The sequence below is a fragment of the Trametes versicolor genome, assembly GCF_000271585.1.
Source record: "Trametes versicolor FP-101664 SS1 unplaced genomic scaffold TRAVEscaffold_5, whole genome shotgun sequence".
Taxonomy (NCBI): domain Eukaryota; kingdom Fungi; phylum Basidiomycota; class Agaricomycetes; order Polyporales; family Polyporaceae; genus Trametes; species Trametes versicolor.
The window spans coordinates 2,919,983-2,934,328 of record NW_007360325.1 but is presented as its reverse complement, the minus strand read 5'-3'; the positions used below and the strand labels follow the sequence as shown (position 1 = coordinate 2,934,328).

At 57.3% G+C, this 14,346-nt stretch overlaps 3 protein-coding genes across 3 annotated transcripts; 1 reads left to right on the top strand and 2 right to left on the bottom strand.

Annotated features, from left to right (window-relative positions):
- Positions 1-1,117: 1,117 nt before the first annotated feature.
- TRAVEDRAFT_64710 (P-loop containing nucleoside triphosphate hydrolase protein) lies at positions 1,118-4,979 on the top strand (the record flags this gene model as incomplete). The annotated part of the gene is made up of 15 exons (XM_008039871.1): positions 1,118-1,360; positions 2,050-2,113; positions 2,168-2,188; positions 2,241-2,272; positions 2,328-2,408; positions 2,465-2,581; positions 2,638-2,671; positions 2,726-2,827; positions 2,881-3,051; positions 3,110-3,696; positions 3,765-3,914; positions 3,968-4,023; positions 4,084-4,211; positions 4,262-4,778; positions 4,838-4,979. Exons 1-15 carry the CDS (start codon positions 1,316-1,318, stop codon positions 4,977-4,979), a joined length of 2,247 nt encoding a protein of 748 aa, XP_008038062.1. The 5' UTR covers positions 1,118-1,315.
- Positions 4,980-5,293: 314 nt separating this feature from the next.
- On the bottom strand, positions 5,294-7,717 carry TRAVEDRAFT_122574 (alcohol oxidase; the record flags this gene model as incomplete). The annotated part of the gene is made up of 11 exons (XM_008039870.1): positions 5,294-5,445; positions 5,505-5,674; positions 5,728-5,849; positions 5,906-5,966; positions 6,019-6,058; positions 6,123-6,360; positions 6,426-6,536; positions 6,598-6,840; positions 6,904-7,128; positions 7,181-7,331; positions 7,401-7,717. 11 exons carry the CDS (start codon positions 7,715-7,717, stop codon positions 5,294-5,296), a joined length of 1,830 nt encoding a protein of 609 aa, XP_008038061.1.
- A 1,447-nt stretch (positions 7,718-9,164) lies between these two features.
- On the bottom strand, positions 9,165-14,206 carry TRAVEDRAFT_47237 (uncharacterized protein; the record flags this gene model as incomplete). Its single annotated transcript, XM_008039320.1, has 9 exons — positions 9,165-9,192; positions 9,251-9,269; positions 9,325-9,809; positions 9,880-10,063; positions 11,469-11,974; positions 12,798-12,843; positions 12,900-13,236; positions 13,294-13,915; positions 13,968-14,206. The coding sequence occupies 9 exons, from the start codon at positions 14,204-14,206 to the stop codon at positions 9,165-9,167; spliced, it is 2,466 nt and encodes an 821-aa protein (XP_008037511.1).
- Positions 14,207-14,346: the final 140 nt, after the last annotated feature.

Sequence of the window (14,346 nt, the reverse complement as noted above, 5' to 3'; positions counted from 1 at the left end):
GTACCGTACATCGGTCCGCGCAGAAAAAGCGCAGGGAGACTCGCACGAGGGGCTTGTACGGCGGGCAGATGGACGTCGAGCATCCCCGGCGAAACAGCGGCGTGGCGAGCGGAGGACGTCCCCGGAGCATCCACACCTTGTCTAGCATCGTTGTTGGGGGTATGGGGAGCCCCCCTGAGGGTTGCAGAGTGCGCGCATCGCGAGATGCAAGCGGTCTGACACCCATTCGTTAGCGACAAGGGGCTGGAGGCGTCGACCACGCCGACCGCTTAGTTCTATCTTCTGTCACAAATGCGTCCAGCAGTGCATCCATGCACTACTTGGCTTCTATGTGTGTATGTTGAAGAAGGACGTCGGGAGCGTTGGCGCGAGGATAGTCGAGATTTATGGCGTGGGGGACCCGTATAACGGACCTTGTGAGCAGAGTTCGCGGGGTGGAAGGTTCAGAACGCACCTGGGAGTAGCTACCTATCTCCGCGATCGATCCATCCGAGCTGCCCGCGCACCGGGCGCGAGCGTGAGGGGCGAGGGCGGGGAGAGAAACGAACAGGCTGGGTACCGTGTACCGGACGTGGTCCTCGAAGTACGCGTGCGGCATCTTTGCGCAGTGAATAGCGTCGGAAGCGTAAGCAGGCCCATAAGGACGTATCTTGCAAGTGCGGGCGGCGGTCGGAGAAGGGAGACGTATGTGAGGGGAGACGCAGCAGCAGCAGACGGAAGACGAAGGAATTCTGACAAGAGGCGGGACGCCTGCAAGAGAGGCGGACGAGGGCAGAACAAGCGCGCGCATACAGGCAGGGCAGACCAGAGCAAAGAAGCCAGAACACGGAGGGCGCGGTTCGAGAGCAGTGCGAGTCGTGAGTGAGCTCTGCGCAGCTGGAAAGCAGGCGAGCCGAGCGCAGGACGAGGGTGACGTCGCTCAGCGGAGAGCATTCTCGCGCGTTCTATTTCGAGCGAGACACACGTGATCGCGTAGGGCGCCTGTATAAGGGCAGGGCGTCGCCGGAATGCCCGGAACTGCTCCTACTCCTTCGCTCTCCCTTTGCTTTCTCGTCTGCTTGTTGCTACCAAACACACTGCTTGTATATCTAACCTACCCCTAATGCTCCGCAAACAACTGGCATCAACAAGACTCCAAGGATCTCTTGCTGCTCGCCGCCTACCGCCTCGCAATGCACTCGCGTCTCTCCCTCCCCGCGCGCCTCTCTCCCGCATCTCGCCATGTCCTAGGCTCGCAACAGGACCTCTCGTACTCTCGCGCTCATATGCGCAGGGTCCACCGGGAGGAGGCGCGGGTGGATTTCCCGGGTTCAACATGATGGGACAGCAGCGGCAGAAGGGCGAGGCTCTCAAGGAATATGTGAGTTTCCTCCACATTCGTCTCGTTTCCGACCCTATCTTGCACTTCTCTCGGGACCGCGGCCAATCCACTAAGACACTAGCCAACTCCTGGTCGATGCGGCCAGCCCGCTCTTGCAGCCGCGGTCGCACCCACTGCAATGGAGACGGCCCATCCTACCGGATGAGTATGGCGCAAAGAAACGGGATGGCGAAGTGTCGACGGAACGAAACGGCCACGACCTGGCCTACGCGACGCGACAACAGGGAAGTCAAACAGGCCACTGAAAGATGTCGCGCAGACGGCGTGCTCAGATAGTCATGCCAGCCACCCGTGCGGGTGTTCCGGAGGACAGGGCGTTACAGAGACAGGACGCTCTCGGTCCTGCGGGCCTTTGAAGGATTGGACGGGGAAACGATTGAAAAAGAGAGCGTGGCGCGCTGATTCCTTCGCGTTTGGGGTACATTTGGACTCCAGGCGGGGACCTGGCCGTCTGGTTGGCCGAGCGAGGCTTTCGGGGTTTTAGCATGACTGTCCCGGCATGGGTTTGCTTTCGGGGCTGAGGAGGAATGTAACCCCAGCCACTAAAAGCCACATTTTCGAGGAATCCGGGATATGAGCTCTTGGTGTATTAGCCGGGGTCTTTCTCTCTCCGATGCTGCAACTGTTTCAAACTTCTCGTGCACGCGGTGCTAAATGCATGTCACCAGAGTGTCGACCTTACCGAACTGGCAAAGAACGGCAAGCTCGACCCTACCATCGGTCGCGACGAAGGTATGTCCAAATGTCTCGTCCTTCCTCCTGCTTCGCTGACTGCGGTATACACAGAGATTCGAAGAACAATTCAAAGTGAGCTTTCTCTTCCCTAAGCCGGCTCTTTCCTCCCGCTGACCATGAGCAGTCCTCTCTCGCCGGACGAAGTCCAACCCAGTTGTAAGGCCCCCGCCTCCGAAGCTGCCTTTACTACATCCTCATACATCCCTTTTAGCTCATCGGTCCGCCCGGTGTAGGCAAAACCGCTATTCTCGAAGGCCTTGCGCAACGCATCGTTGCCAAGGAAGTGCCAGAGGTGCGTTGACTTCGCCGCACCGTGTCGACCACAGTCTCACAGTACCTCCTTCATAGTCTCTCCAAAACAAGCGTGTTCTGTCACTAGATCTTGCCGCTATCATGGCGGGCTCTGGCATTCGCGGGCAATTCGAGGAGAAGTTCAAGGCGCTCATCAAGGATATCGAGGATGAAGTACGTATACCTGGTATCGCTGCTATGTACGCGTCGTGCCAACGTTTGTTCTACAGGCTGGAAACGTGATCTGTTTCATTGACGAGCTTCGTAAGCAGTCTACGGACGACTGTTCTCTAGATATATGCTGACAAGGACGTGTAGATACACTCTTCAACCTCGGTAAAGCGGAAGGCAGTATCGACGCCGGACAGATGATCAAGCCCGCGCTTGCCCGCGGCCTTCAGCTCGTTGGCGCGACTACGCGTAAGTATCATGCTCCCTGCTACAATGTCCCTTGTGCTGACCCGGCGGCTCAGCGGACGAGTTCCGGAAGACCATCGGTAAAGACGCCGCGCTCGAACGTCGCTTCCAGCCCGTGCAGATCGACGAGCCTACCGTTGAGGCGACGATTTCTATCCTTCGCGGTCTGAAGCCTCGATATGAGGTACACCACGGTGTCGGTATCTCCGACGGCGCACTCGTTACAGGTAAGAATTTCCCTCCTCGCGCCCTGTGAGCCTTGCTGACGTCCCGCCCCGCTACCAGCCGCGGTATACAGCTCGCGCTACATCTCCGACCGCTTCCTCCCCGACAAAGCGATCGACCTTGTCGACGAAGCCGCCTCCGCCCTCCGCCTCGCCCAAGAAAGCAAGCCTGACGAGCTCGAGTCTCTCGACCGCGAAATCATGACGCTCGAGATCGAGCGCGAGTCCCTCAAGAACGAGACCGACGTCTTCTCCGCCGAGCGGCGCGCCAAGGTCGAGGACACGCTCAAGGCGAAGCGCGAGGCCGCCGCGCAGCTCACGCAGGTGTGGCACGCGGAGCGCGCGCGCCTCGAGCGCATCAAGGACACGAAGCAGCGGCTCGAGGACGCGAAGCGCGAGCTCGAGATCGCGCAGCGCCAGGGGCAGTACGAGCGCGCGTCGCGCCTGCGCTTCGCGACGATCCCCGAGCTCGAGCGGCAGCTCCCCGCGGAGGGCGCGGGCGAGCGCGGGGAGAGCGAGGACGCGGCGGGCCCGCTGGCGATGCTGCATGACCGGGTGACGAGCGCAGACATCGCGCGCGTCGTGGCGAAGGCGACGGGCATCCCCGTGCAGAGCCTGTTGAAGGGCGAGCGGGAGAAACTCGTGCATGTACGTGTCGTTCACCTTGTTTTGGGTGGTTGTATGCGTGCAGAGTGCTGATAGACTGTCGCGTACAGATGGAAGATGTCCTCAGGAAGCGCGTGGTGGGCCAGGACCACATTGTCGAGGCTGTCAGCGACGCTGTCCGTATCTCGCGCGCAGGGCTCCAGGCACCGAACCGCCCCGTCGCGTCCTTCCTCTTCCTGGGCCCTACCGGTGTTGGCAAGGTGAGCATACAGTTTCGCATACGAAGTGGACTTTTAACTGACGCGCCACTCAGACGGAGCTGTGTAAGGCTCTTGCCGGTTTCCTGTTCAACGACGAGTCGCGTGGACTGTAAGTAACCTCTCTCTTCCGATAAAGCGGCGGCCTCGCTGACTCGACGTCCTTGTACAGAATCAACATCAACATGTCTGAGTACCACGACCGGCACACGATCTCGCGACTCATCGGCGCCGCGCCCGGGTACGTCGGCTTCGAAGAAGGCGGCCAGCTCACCGAGGCAGTCCGACGCAAGCCCTACGGTAAGTCGCCCTATCCTCTGCCCCCCTGCTTTTACTCACCCTATACACAGCCGTCATCCTGCTCGACGAGCTCGAGAAGGCCCACAAAGACGTCGCCATGATCCTCCTACAGATCCTCGACGAGGGCAGCATCACCGACTCCCAAGGCCGCAAGGTCGACTTCAAGAACACCATCATCTGCCTCACCTCCAACCTCGGCTCCGACATCCTCGCACACGCGTCCGCATCCGACCCCACCACCGGCGCGGTCTTGCCCGATGCGCGCGACGAGGTCCTCGCGCGCACCGCCGAGTACTTCCCGCCCGAGCTGCTCAACCGCCTCGACGCGATGCTCGTCTTCAACAAGCTCTCGCGGGACAGCATCCTGCGCGTCGTCGACCTGCGCCTCGGGGACGTGCAGGAGCGTCTGCGCTCGAGGCGGATCACGCTCGACGTGGACCGGGGCGCGAAGGACTGGCTCGCGAAGGAGGGGTACTCGGATATCTATGGCGCGCGTGCGATTGCGCGGATCGTGCGCACGAAGGTGCTATTCCCGCTCGCGCAGAAGCTGCTCAAGGGCACGATCAGGTGAGTCTGGCGTGATGGGTTTGTTGGTGGGGGACAGGGTGCTGATGGGTTCTTCGTAGGGACGGAGATGTCGTCCAGATTCGTGCATTGGAAGACGGAAAGGAGCTCGATATCAATGACAACCACGAGGCCGACCCGTCGATTGCTGCATCGTCGACGCCTATCGCCAACCTTGAGCACGGCGACGAGAACTCTGCATAACGACACCAACAACGTTCCGCACCCCTACTCACCATCATACTGCAACTAATTGGACACTCATCACGCACTGGAGGATTCCTGCTACAATCACACGTTCTCAATGTAAATATGTAGCCTAGAACCCGCATGTAGTATAGACTTACGCTAGAACTCACAATGTATTCACACCCTACTCATCACACCCCACTCATCCTAGATATGTGCACGTCTGTGGTACAACGACTACGTATAGATGCGCATTTTGTAGGACTAAGCACTCAGGCTGTTCGAGTGGGCATACGAAGCGTCCACCTAGCCTAGTATTCATAACACCCTCACTGCGCGGCTTTGATGATGTCCGCCGCCTTCTCCGCGATACCATACAGCGAGCTGGTCGGGTGCGCACTGATCTGAATGGGGATAATCGACGCGTCGACCACGCGCAGGTTCGTCGTGTCGTACACTTTCAGGTGCGCATCGACCACACCTGAAGCTTCAATTAGCATTCTCGAATATCCTGCACGACTTCAGCGAGAAAGAACGCACCACCAAGGCTACGCCGCATCATGGCGGAGGTCCCGATGGGATGTGCAACGGAGGCGAAACCCGCCGTGCCGGGCTGCACGATCCATTTCTTCCAGTCCGCGTCGGAGCCACCGTCCCCGTTGTCCGGGACGACATCCAGACCTGGAGCGATCTCGCTGATTGACAGATTGCTGTGCCACTGCGTCAGCGAACAGCTAGGACGTATGGGAGTTAGGAAGCTGACCCAAGAGGAGGGCTGCTGAGGACCCTGCGTGCCAGTCGCGCGCCGGCGATCTGGACAGAAAGGTCAAAGTCGACGCTGAAGTAGTTCACCGTGACTGCAGGGAGCACGAATGGGTCGCTAGACTAATAGCACGACAAGTGAGATGGTGCAGCGTAACGATGCACTCTACGAGGCTCACCTTGATGGAGACATTTCCCCTGCTAAAAGGTAGAAGCTGCCATATGACGATAGCGAGATCGCTGGATGGTTTTCAGTCGCTCGTAACAGATGCGCATATGGAAATCAACGTACTCAGGAGCACCGACCTCGAAGAAGAATTCTGCTACGGGGGCTGACGATACAGAACGGTTTCCGCTGTGAGTGTCACAGCGTCTGATCGTGGTAATGAAACTCACCGTTGTGCTTCACAATGAGGTCTGCTTGAATCTGAAAGATCGTCTTCAGCGCCTCAACCGGGGTCCCCGATTCAGCTTGCGACGCTGCCCAGGATGAGAGTGAGGATCGTATCGTCTGCACTGCCGCTGGAGCCTTGTCTCCGAAGAGCTCGTAGATGTTCGGGAAGGCAATCACGTCTGTGGGGCCATCACCACCGAGGCTGAAACCATTTCCTTGCGTCTCTAATACGTCCAACGTCTAAGGCCACCGTCAAAGGGTCAGTTTATGTTTCTGCCAGTAGCAGTAGTTTGTGGGACGCGAACCTGCTCCTGTAAATTCCTGCCCACGCCCTTAAGGTCGATGAGCGTGTCTATGCCGAGAGGACCGAGCACTTCCGAGTCTCCGATACCCGAGTGTTGCAACACAGTAGGCGTCTACCAGCGTAGGTCGATTTAGTTTCATGTTTACGTACCTCTTAAAAGTCAAAGAACATACCTGGATGGCGCCCGCAGAGACAATGACCTCTCGGCGAGCAAACGCCTTGTACCGGATTCCACTGCCATCCGACGCGGCGAACTCGACGCCGGTTGCCGTGTAAGGCGCACTAGTTCCACTGAAGACAATCTTCGTGACGAGATGATGGATTAGCAGCGTCCAGCCCTTCCGACGGTTCTCTACAGGGGTGTAGTACGCCTCGATAGACGAAGAGCGGTGATCATCCGCATGCCAATTAATACTCTGCAATGCGCATATCAGTCAGTACTTAGTCATGTCAAAGATTCCGCAGGCTTGATCTCGTACCAAAGGTACGAAGGCTACGCAATTTGGATTGCCGCCGTTTAGGTCCTTAGAATGCGCAATTCCAGTAAGATTAACCATGGTGCCCACGAACGCCCCCTGCTCCGGGCCTGCCAGCATGGCGCTCGGAAATGTAGCTTGGACCGGGCCACGAGTGCCGTGGTACGACGCGATTGAATCCGCGCCTTTCGCACGCTGCTGGGCGTTGGGCGCAGAAAAGCCCTCGGCCTGCAAAAATAGTTAGACTCGGTCACATGCACGCAAGACAAAATGACGCTACCTTCTGCATGTACGAGAACAGGTTGTCCCAGTTCCAGCCAACGCTTGCCTCCTCTGGTTCAAGCAGATCCGTGAACGCATCGTACTGCGCGGCCAACCCCCGGGTCCAGTCGGCGCCGTTGATAGAGCTGCTGCCTCCGAGAGTCTTGCCCCTGCAGGTAGGATCATTAGCGGTACTGCGCGTGAAGACGTGATTGAACTCTGCAATAATCAGCCCTTACCCGTGGATCACCTTTCCCTGATCCGCCGGCCACGCCCAGTCAAGCGGACCACCCAGCAGGTTAGGAAAGTCAAGGACGTTGAACACTTCAGGATTCGTCCTGTTGTCGCCGCCCACCTCGATCGTTAAGATTGTCAGGTGGGGGTTCTCCGCGAGGCGAGCAGCGACGGCCGTCCCTGCCGTGCCACCGCCCACGACGATGTAGTCGAACGTTTTCCCGCTTGCCGCAGCGGGGTCGGTGGTGATTCCAGACGCATAGGTTTGCGCTGGATGCGCGAGGCAGAAACACCCCGCCAGGATGGCGAATGTGGAGAGCATGAGGTGCAACCGCGAACTATCCGTGGGCAAGATCGAAGGCGATGAGGAGCGTGTAGGCAAGTGCGCGCACGGTATTATAGTAGGTCTGGTTGAGCGGCCTTAGACAGCGGCTACTAACATGGTAGAGCGCTGCGATCAAGCGTACCTGTGGAGCAGGCGCGCGGCACGGTTTATCAGGGCCGGCCGGTCGAGAACAAGGAAGCCGCCTGATCATGCGTCCGACGAAAATGGAACATGGCAGGTTGCGGTGGGACGATGCATGTTCGCTTCTATGCCCGGGACAAGGTACAGCATTTCTTGAGAAGGTTTGCGACCTAGGCTGTACGGAACCAAGATACCCCTTCCTGCTACGATGTCGGGCATGTGTGAGATTTTGCGCAGTCACAAGAGGACACATGAGCAACAGAATCGGAGATGACTCGGTGGTCTGACGCCACCTCCCAGGACGACCATGCCGCCGCTTTGATGACGCCCTGCTTTCAGCAAGTGAACGGCATACTTAATGACAGTCATGCGTCAGCCCAACCGCGCGCGTAAGTATATGACAGCCCCGGAACAGCTGGATCATGATCGCATGCGGCATGGGTGGCTCTATACAAACGTGCACCTACAGCTGACTGTGATATGTCACCGTGTCAGGAGCGTCGGCGTTTCTTCGTTTGCACGCCCGGAACGGTGTCGTTGCGTGTGCAGAATATAGCAACATGATTGCGAGTTCGGGCGACGAACCTCAGGCTGGTATGTGTATTCACTTGCTCCTTTGGTGTAAGCCAGAAAGCCAAATTTCTCGACCTAGTCAGTCTAGTAGAATGTATCAGTTGAGTTGAGCCTAAAACATGGCAGGACGTCAGTGAGTGAAAAGTTCAATGACAGCCTGCACACCGTACTTGAGTTTCCGTTAAGCCTCTGATATACATGGTCATCGAATGCCTCCAAAACGTTGCGCATGGTAATGCATAGAATAAAGCATGATGAAGCTAGGAGAAGATGTTTGAGTGAGTTGCGTGTCGTCCACGTCGGCCCGACGTCGTGGCTTGAGCTCAGTGATGGGCGCTTAATCAACGACGGAGCGTTGAGCGCTGAGCGCTGAGCGCTGGCGCTGAACGTTCACTGGTCACTTTCAACCGCGAAATTCGAATTGATCCTCTTCTGCTAGTACGGCCAACCCAATCGGAACGCGGTATAAAAAAAGATGACGATATTTTTTCAGGTTACTGCATATCGAAATCGCAACAAACGTCCCCAAGGTAAGTACCCAACAACGGCACGAAGCTGATCATTCCAACTTGTATCCCTCGCCTCTCAGCCGCTAGGTTCGCGTCGAGTCAGCGAATTTCCCCCTGAGCAATCAAATCGCGCAAACGCCGACGCGCATCCGTCAAGCGGTGTTGATCCATAGAAGCAGGCAGAGCGATCTGATAAAAAGCCTTCTGAGGTATCGTAGTGATCACACCTCGTTGGTGCTGGAGCCAACCCTGTCAACAGAACATCAACGCAAAGCTCTCCGCTGAACATGCAACGGATTAAGCGTACCTGGTCCTGACATTCGACGCTACAATAAAACCCACAGTCCGCGTCGTCGCGCTGACGGTTCACACGGTGTGTACAGGAGGAGGACAAAGTCTTCTCCCCACAGTGACGAGCGGCGCAGATACCTGGGACCTGAGGGTGGTGGGGAGAGGAAAGCCGCATAAGCTCGCACGTCTTCATGTACTCCTCCAGGGCTCCCCAAAGCGGCCGGAAGCGAGAGATATCTTCCAACTCGAACTCTAGTTGTTTGAGAAGGCAGTAGAAGGCGAATCCAGCGAGTACCACCGCAGAGCTCACAAAGCCCTTGCGTGCCGCATAGTTTGCAAGCTCTGCGGCGCGCAGAATTTCACCGAAGGGGTCCGAGTCGATAGGAATGGCCTCCGGACTCGCGAGATATCTTCTGTAATGCACGTACGCTGCGAGCGAGTGCGCTTTGAGCAGGATCGTATCGAACGTTCCCGGGTCAATGTGGGAAGGGCATGTCGAGTTGAAGACGGGTTCGAGGAGGAAAAGCGCATGCTCCTCGACCGACCTACCGAGGACCGCAACACCGGATAGGTACCTGAAGTCAAAGTGTCAGGACGCGGTGAATAGGCTGACATAAAGCTCCTTTTGAGCAAATCACTACGCACCGCAAAGCTTGCTCTATATTCAGCGGAGCCTGCTTGTCTTCTTGCGACGCCTCTCGCTCAAGTCTCTCCAGGTACTTACGAGCAGGAACGAACTGGGTATATGGAGACGGCGCCATGTCCCACTTTTCCCGTCTCGCAAGATGGTGGTCAAAGCAGATATGGCGTATCTGGAGATATTTGTCGACTATTGAAGAAGAGTGAGCGAAGTTGTGGTAGTAACACCGTATGAGGCGGACGTACGCATGTTGTAATGGCAATTGCTAGTGTGGAAAGCCCTTCGAATATGCGGAGAATTGGGTGTTCGATGTCTGAGCAGTCTTGGGGGGACGAGATCGCGTATATACCGAAGAAACGCTTTCAGCGTGTATGGCGGACATGCCCGGCTCGAAAAAGACAAAAGCTGTCAGATTCTCCGGTCCAAGTGAGAGGAATGACCACTCGTTGTCAAAGCGCCCCCGTCAGGGGATATTTGGCTCGCATATGCAACGGCTTCTCAGTCTTCAATGACCTCGGTTTCTCGTTAGAGCGCCGGGATACTGGAGGCTTGTAGGCTGATATTGATTGGTCAGTGCGTAATACCAAGTAATTGATGTTATGTCGTACCAAAAAGAATAAGCTTATATTCAAACTTGCCTTGCCTCGCGATTGCAACGCGAAGGCACAGTACTGGGGTCTAGTTTGAGTAGGAAGACGATGCGGCTTCAGCTTGGAGTTGTCGCAACTCGCGACAGATCATGTCACAGCGGCGTCGGAGCGCTATAAAGCCTAGCTCGCTGCTTGAATAGCTTTTAGAGATGTCAGATTCGGGGTTTGTGAGATTTGAATACGGACCATGCACGCCAAACCTCCGATGGACTTCGACGCCGTGGTTCGAGTGAAAGAAAGCGACGAGCGCCTTTTTCTGACTTGCTCGGCGCTGATGCTTACCCAGATCAGTCAAGGCATTCTTACTGGTAAGTACATAGTTTGCTTACCGATTACTTACCCTCATTAGATCTCGAGAACACGACGCATCGCCGCACTGGCTGATCGTCTTTTGTGTCTTGACCACCATGCGGTATCAATAAGCAGGAACTTCTTGCATATGATGCCCGCGCTCCGCGCGAGCAGCAGAAAATACATAAGAATACAGTACGTGTCCATCTCAGACCGTGTAACTCTTCACTGCCCACCTAACCATCCTCCCAGGCGTGCCAAACGGGCACGGGAAGTCCGCCTCCCACACCACGACTCCATTCCGTGGATCTTGCCTATCCTCGTCCGGAAGTACCACCTCGACATGTTCCACAGCAGCCTTGTGCTCAATCATCTCGCGCAAGAACCGGTCCACCCTAGACAGGTGCGGCTGGATCGTCGGGGATATCTCCGTCCACCCCGGGGCCCTGCAGATCCGTTGGTGACGCGACCAGTCCTGTGGTACACAAGAGACACGACGGTGAGCATGCCTCATATCATTCATAGTGGCTCTGAATGTGCGCGAACCTCGTGCCGGCACTCCACGCTGCAGTATGTGGGTGTCTGATTGTACAGACACGATGGGCATGTGAAGCGCGGCTTCCCCTTTGTGGTGGCCGCTCCGCACCCCGTACCTGCGCAGGTGACAGACTTCATCCGGAATACCGGCGATCCCACCGCGCTCCATTCCTTCCGGCAGCGCTCAAGGGCGCGCCACAACGGGCGATACTCCTTAAGCAGCGCCATATCTATCTGAAGCTGTTCGACCAGCGCCCGGAGCGCAAATCCTGCTAGAAGAACCGCGGGGCTGAGGAAGTTCCCCGTTGCTGCGTACGTCGCGTGTTTGGCCGCCATGAAGATGTTCTCGACAGTATCGTCCGCGGGGGGAATGCCTGGCCGCGGGAAGTACTGCGCGTCGCGCGCGATCTCCCGGAGCTTCTCCTGTCCAGCGATGTACTTCCTGTAGTAGGCGTATGCGGCGACAGAGTGAGCGTGAGCCTTGAGCGGCTCGGGCCAATCTGGGTACGTAGACTCCCAGTTGGGATCGTCCACTGGGGTATCTAATTTCGTAATGGGGTCGACAATGAAGATCGCCGCCTCCTCACAAGACCGTCCTGCACTCTCCAAACCGGACAGCTGCCTGTTATCGCGGAATGGAATCAGCCCTGCGCTCCGAGCTCGCGGCATACCACAACCAATCATGAGGCGCCTCGCAGGCCGCCTCGGAGTTCAACGCACCGCAATGCGTGTTCCAGCCTCCAATGTTCATAGCCAGCTGCCTCTTTCTGAGCCGGGACCTCCTGAGGACCGGAACTCAAAACTGGGGGCAATGTGGTTGAGAAGTCCACGCGGTAATCGACGCAGCAAACACGGCGAATCTGCAAATATTGGTCCGCTGTCGAGAAACAGCCTCAGCGCGAGCAGGGAGGCTATCGCGCGCAGGTGGACTTACACATGTAGGTCTACCTTCCGTCGACGACGAGCTCTGAGGTCAGTTGGGGGACGTGTGGGATCGTTTCCTGGTCGTCATGCTCGACTCGGGGCGGGGATCATTATAGTAAAGGAGGTCAGGATGCTTGGACATCCTGCACCGCCGGTCCAAGAGAGGGCAATGCGAATGGCCTACCCAGCGCCGCGCTCTTTATACAAAAGAGCTACGCATATGCCTCACCGTCGTCCAAGCGGATGTCCTGCGCATGGACGTCAAAGGGTCAACGGACAATATACCGCGCCACTGTGGCTACGACACTTGGACTGGCTGCCTCTTCAAGTTCATGGGAGCACCAAGCGTCAGACGGTCAGAGGTTCAAGCCATCGAGACCAAGCTCACAGTCTCATTCCCTGCTCGCGCCGTAGAGAGAAGAAAATGGTCGTCCGAGTTACGCTTGTTATGTCTAAGCACGGAAAGGGAGAATGCAACGAGTTACCAACGTTAACGCTCCAGTCAAGATCCCGGCTCCCACGTGTCCCGCTGAGGGTATCCCATGTTCGCCGGGGGTTCGGTCATCACTACACGCGTGCACCGCGGTCAGCACCTCACTGAGAAGCAAAGACGTGCCGCTCACATTTCTCAACGTGCTTCCTCATCTTCGACTTCGCGGAGTTCCTGACCGGCGTCCACACGCTGCGGTACGCCTTCAAGCACTCGGGGCTCAGTGTCCGCGTCTTGAGGCGTACGATCTCGCCCTTCCGGAACGGACTGTCGTTCCGGATGTCGATGAAGATCTCTAACCCCTCGTAGTCGGAAAAGAGAGGCCACTCGCGCTTCCAGGGCGGCTTCTCGTCGATATGGATCTTAAAGTCGTCTATATCAACCCAGTCGGGGTTGCCGTCGTCGGCAACGATGTCTGTGTAGTTGTTTGTGGTGTCGGACTTGCAGAACTCGCGGTGGATTGTCCAATGCTAATCGAGCGACTCAACTATTCTAGAATAAGTAGAAGCAATGCGTGGATGGCGTACCTGACGCTGACAGGACTCACTGCAGTAATGGGGTTTTCGCTCAGGCGGACAGCCGCCGCCGCATCGCCGCAATGCGCTCCTGTTAGTCGCTTGAATCTCGCAGCCGTCGTTGGCGCACCGATAGAGGTAAGGCGCCTTCGCCACCTTCCTTAGCCGCGCGTCCTCTTTGAGCTGGAGACGAGAGAGGTAGTTCGCGTGCGCGGACCAGAGGAAGCGCAGCTCTCTGAACTTGTCCGTACCGCGCACGTCGACGCCGAAGCGCGCCTTAGTAGTCGCCACCCAGCCCGCGATGCGGAGAGCGACGGGCGGCACGAAGCCGAGTCCGACGCAGACGTTGGCAGCGGAGCACGCGTCATACATCGCGCTGCGGCCGTCGACTCGGACGAGGCTCTTGCAGCTCATGGTTCTCTTCTCGTCTACCCAGCACGCGTAGAAGTTGAGGTACGCGTAGCAGGCGAGTCCTTGCAGGCGGAGTCGTGACGTGAGGTCCCGGATCTCTGGAAGTCGAAAGTTGGCCCGTTCTTCGTCCGCCTGCGAATAGACCCCGGCGAGTCTTTTAGAAACAGACAGCGGGTTGTACCAGTCGTCTATTGTGATGAGAGGATTGCATACGGAAATCGTTCTGGGCCGGTATATCAGTGATGAGCAGCGTGAACACAGAGTGTCGGACATACCTCAGGCAGTGCTCTAGCATGAGTGGGCCGTCATCAACGCGCAGACCATACTTCAGGCGGCCCGGGAAGTTCTCCCTAACGGAACACTGGCCCTCTGCATACAACCGCTTGAAGTCAGGCGGGTGGCGGTAATCGTAGCAGATTTGTTCCTTGAGGGTCATGTATTCCTCGAAGCCGTCGCATCTTCCAGGGTAGAACTCGTAAGGGATGTCGCACTGTAGCTCAAGGACGAGGGGCATGGCGGGATGTGCTGTCAGCTCGGGTAGAGGATTCGGATGAGGGTGGCGAGGGAAGGGACCAGGTCGACCAACTCCGAGGCGGGCGGATAACACTTTATTTCGTCATAAGCGGCCGGGCCGCCTATGCGGCCAACGCCTAT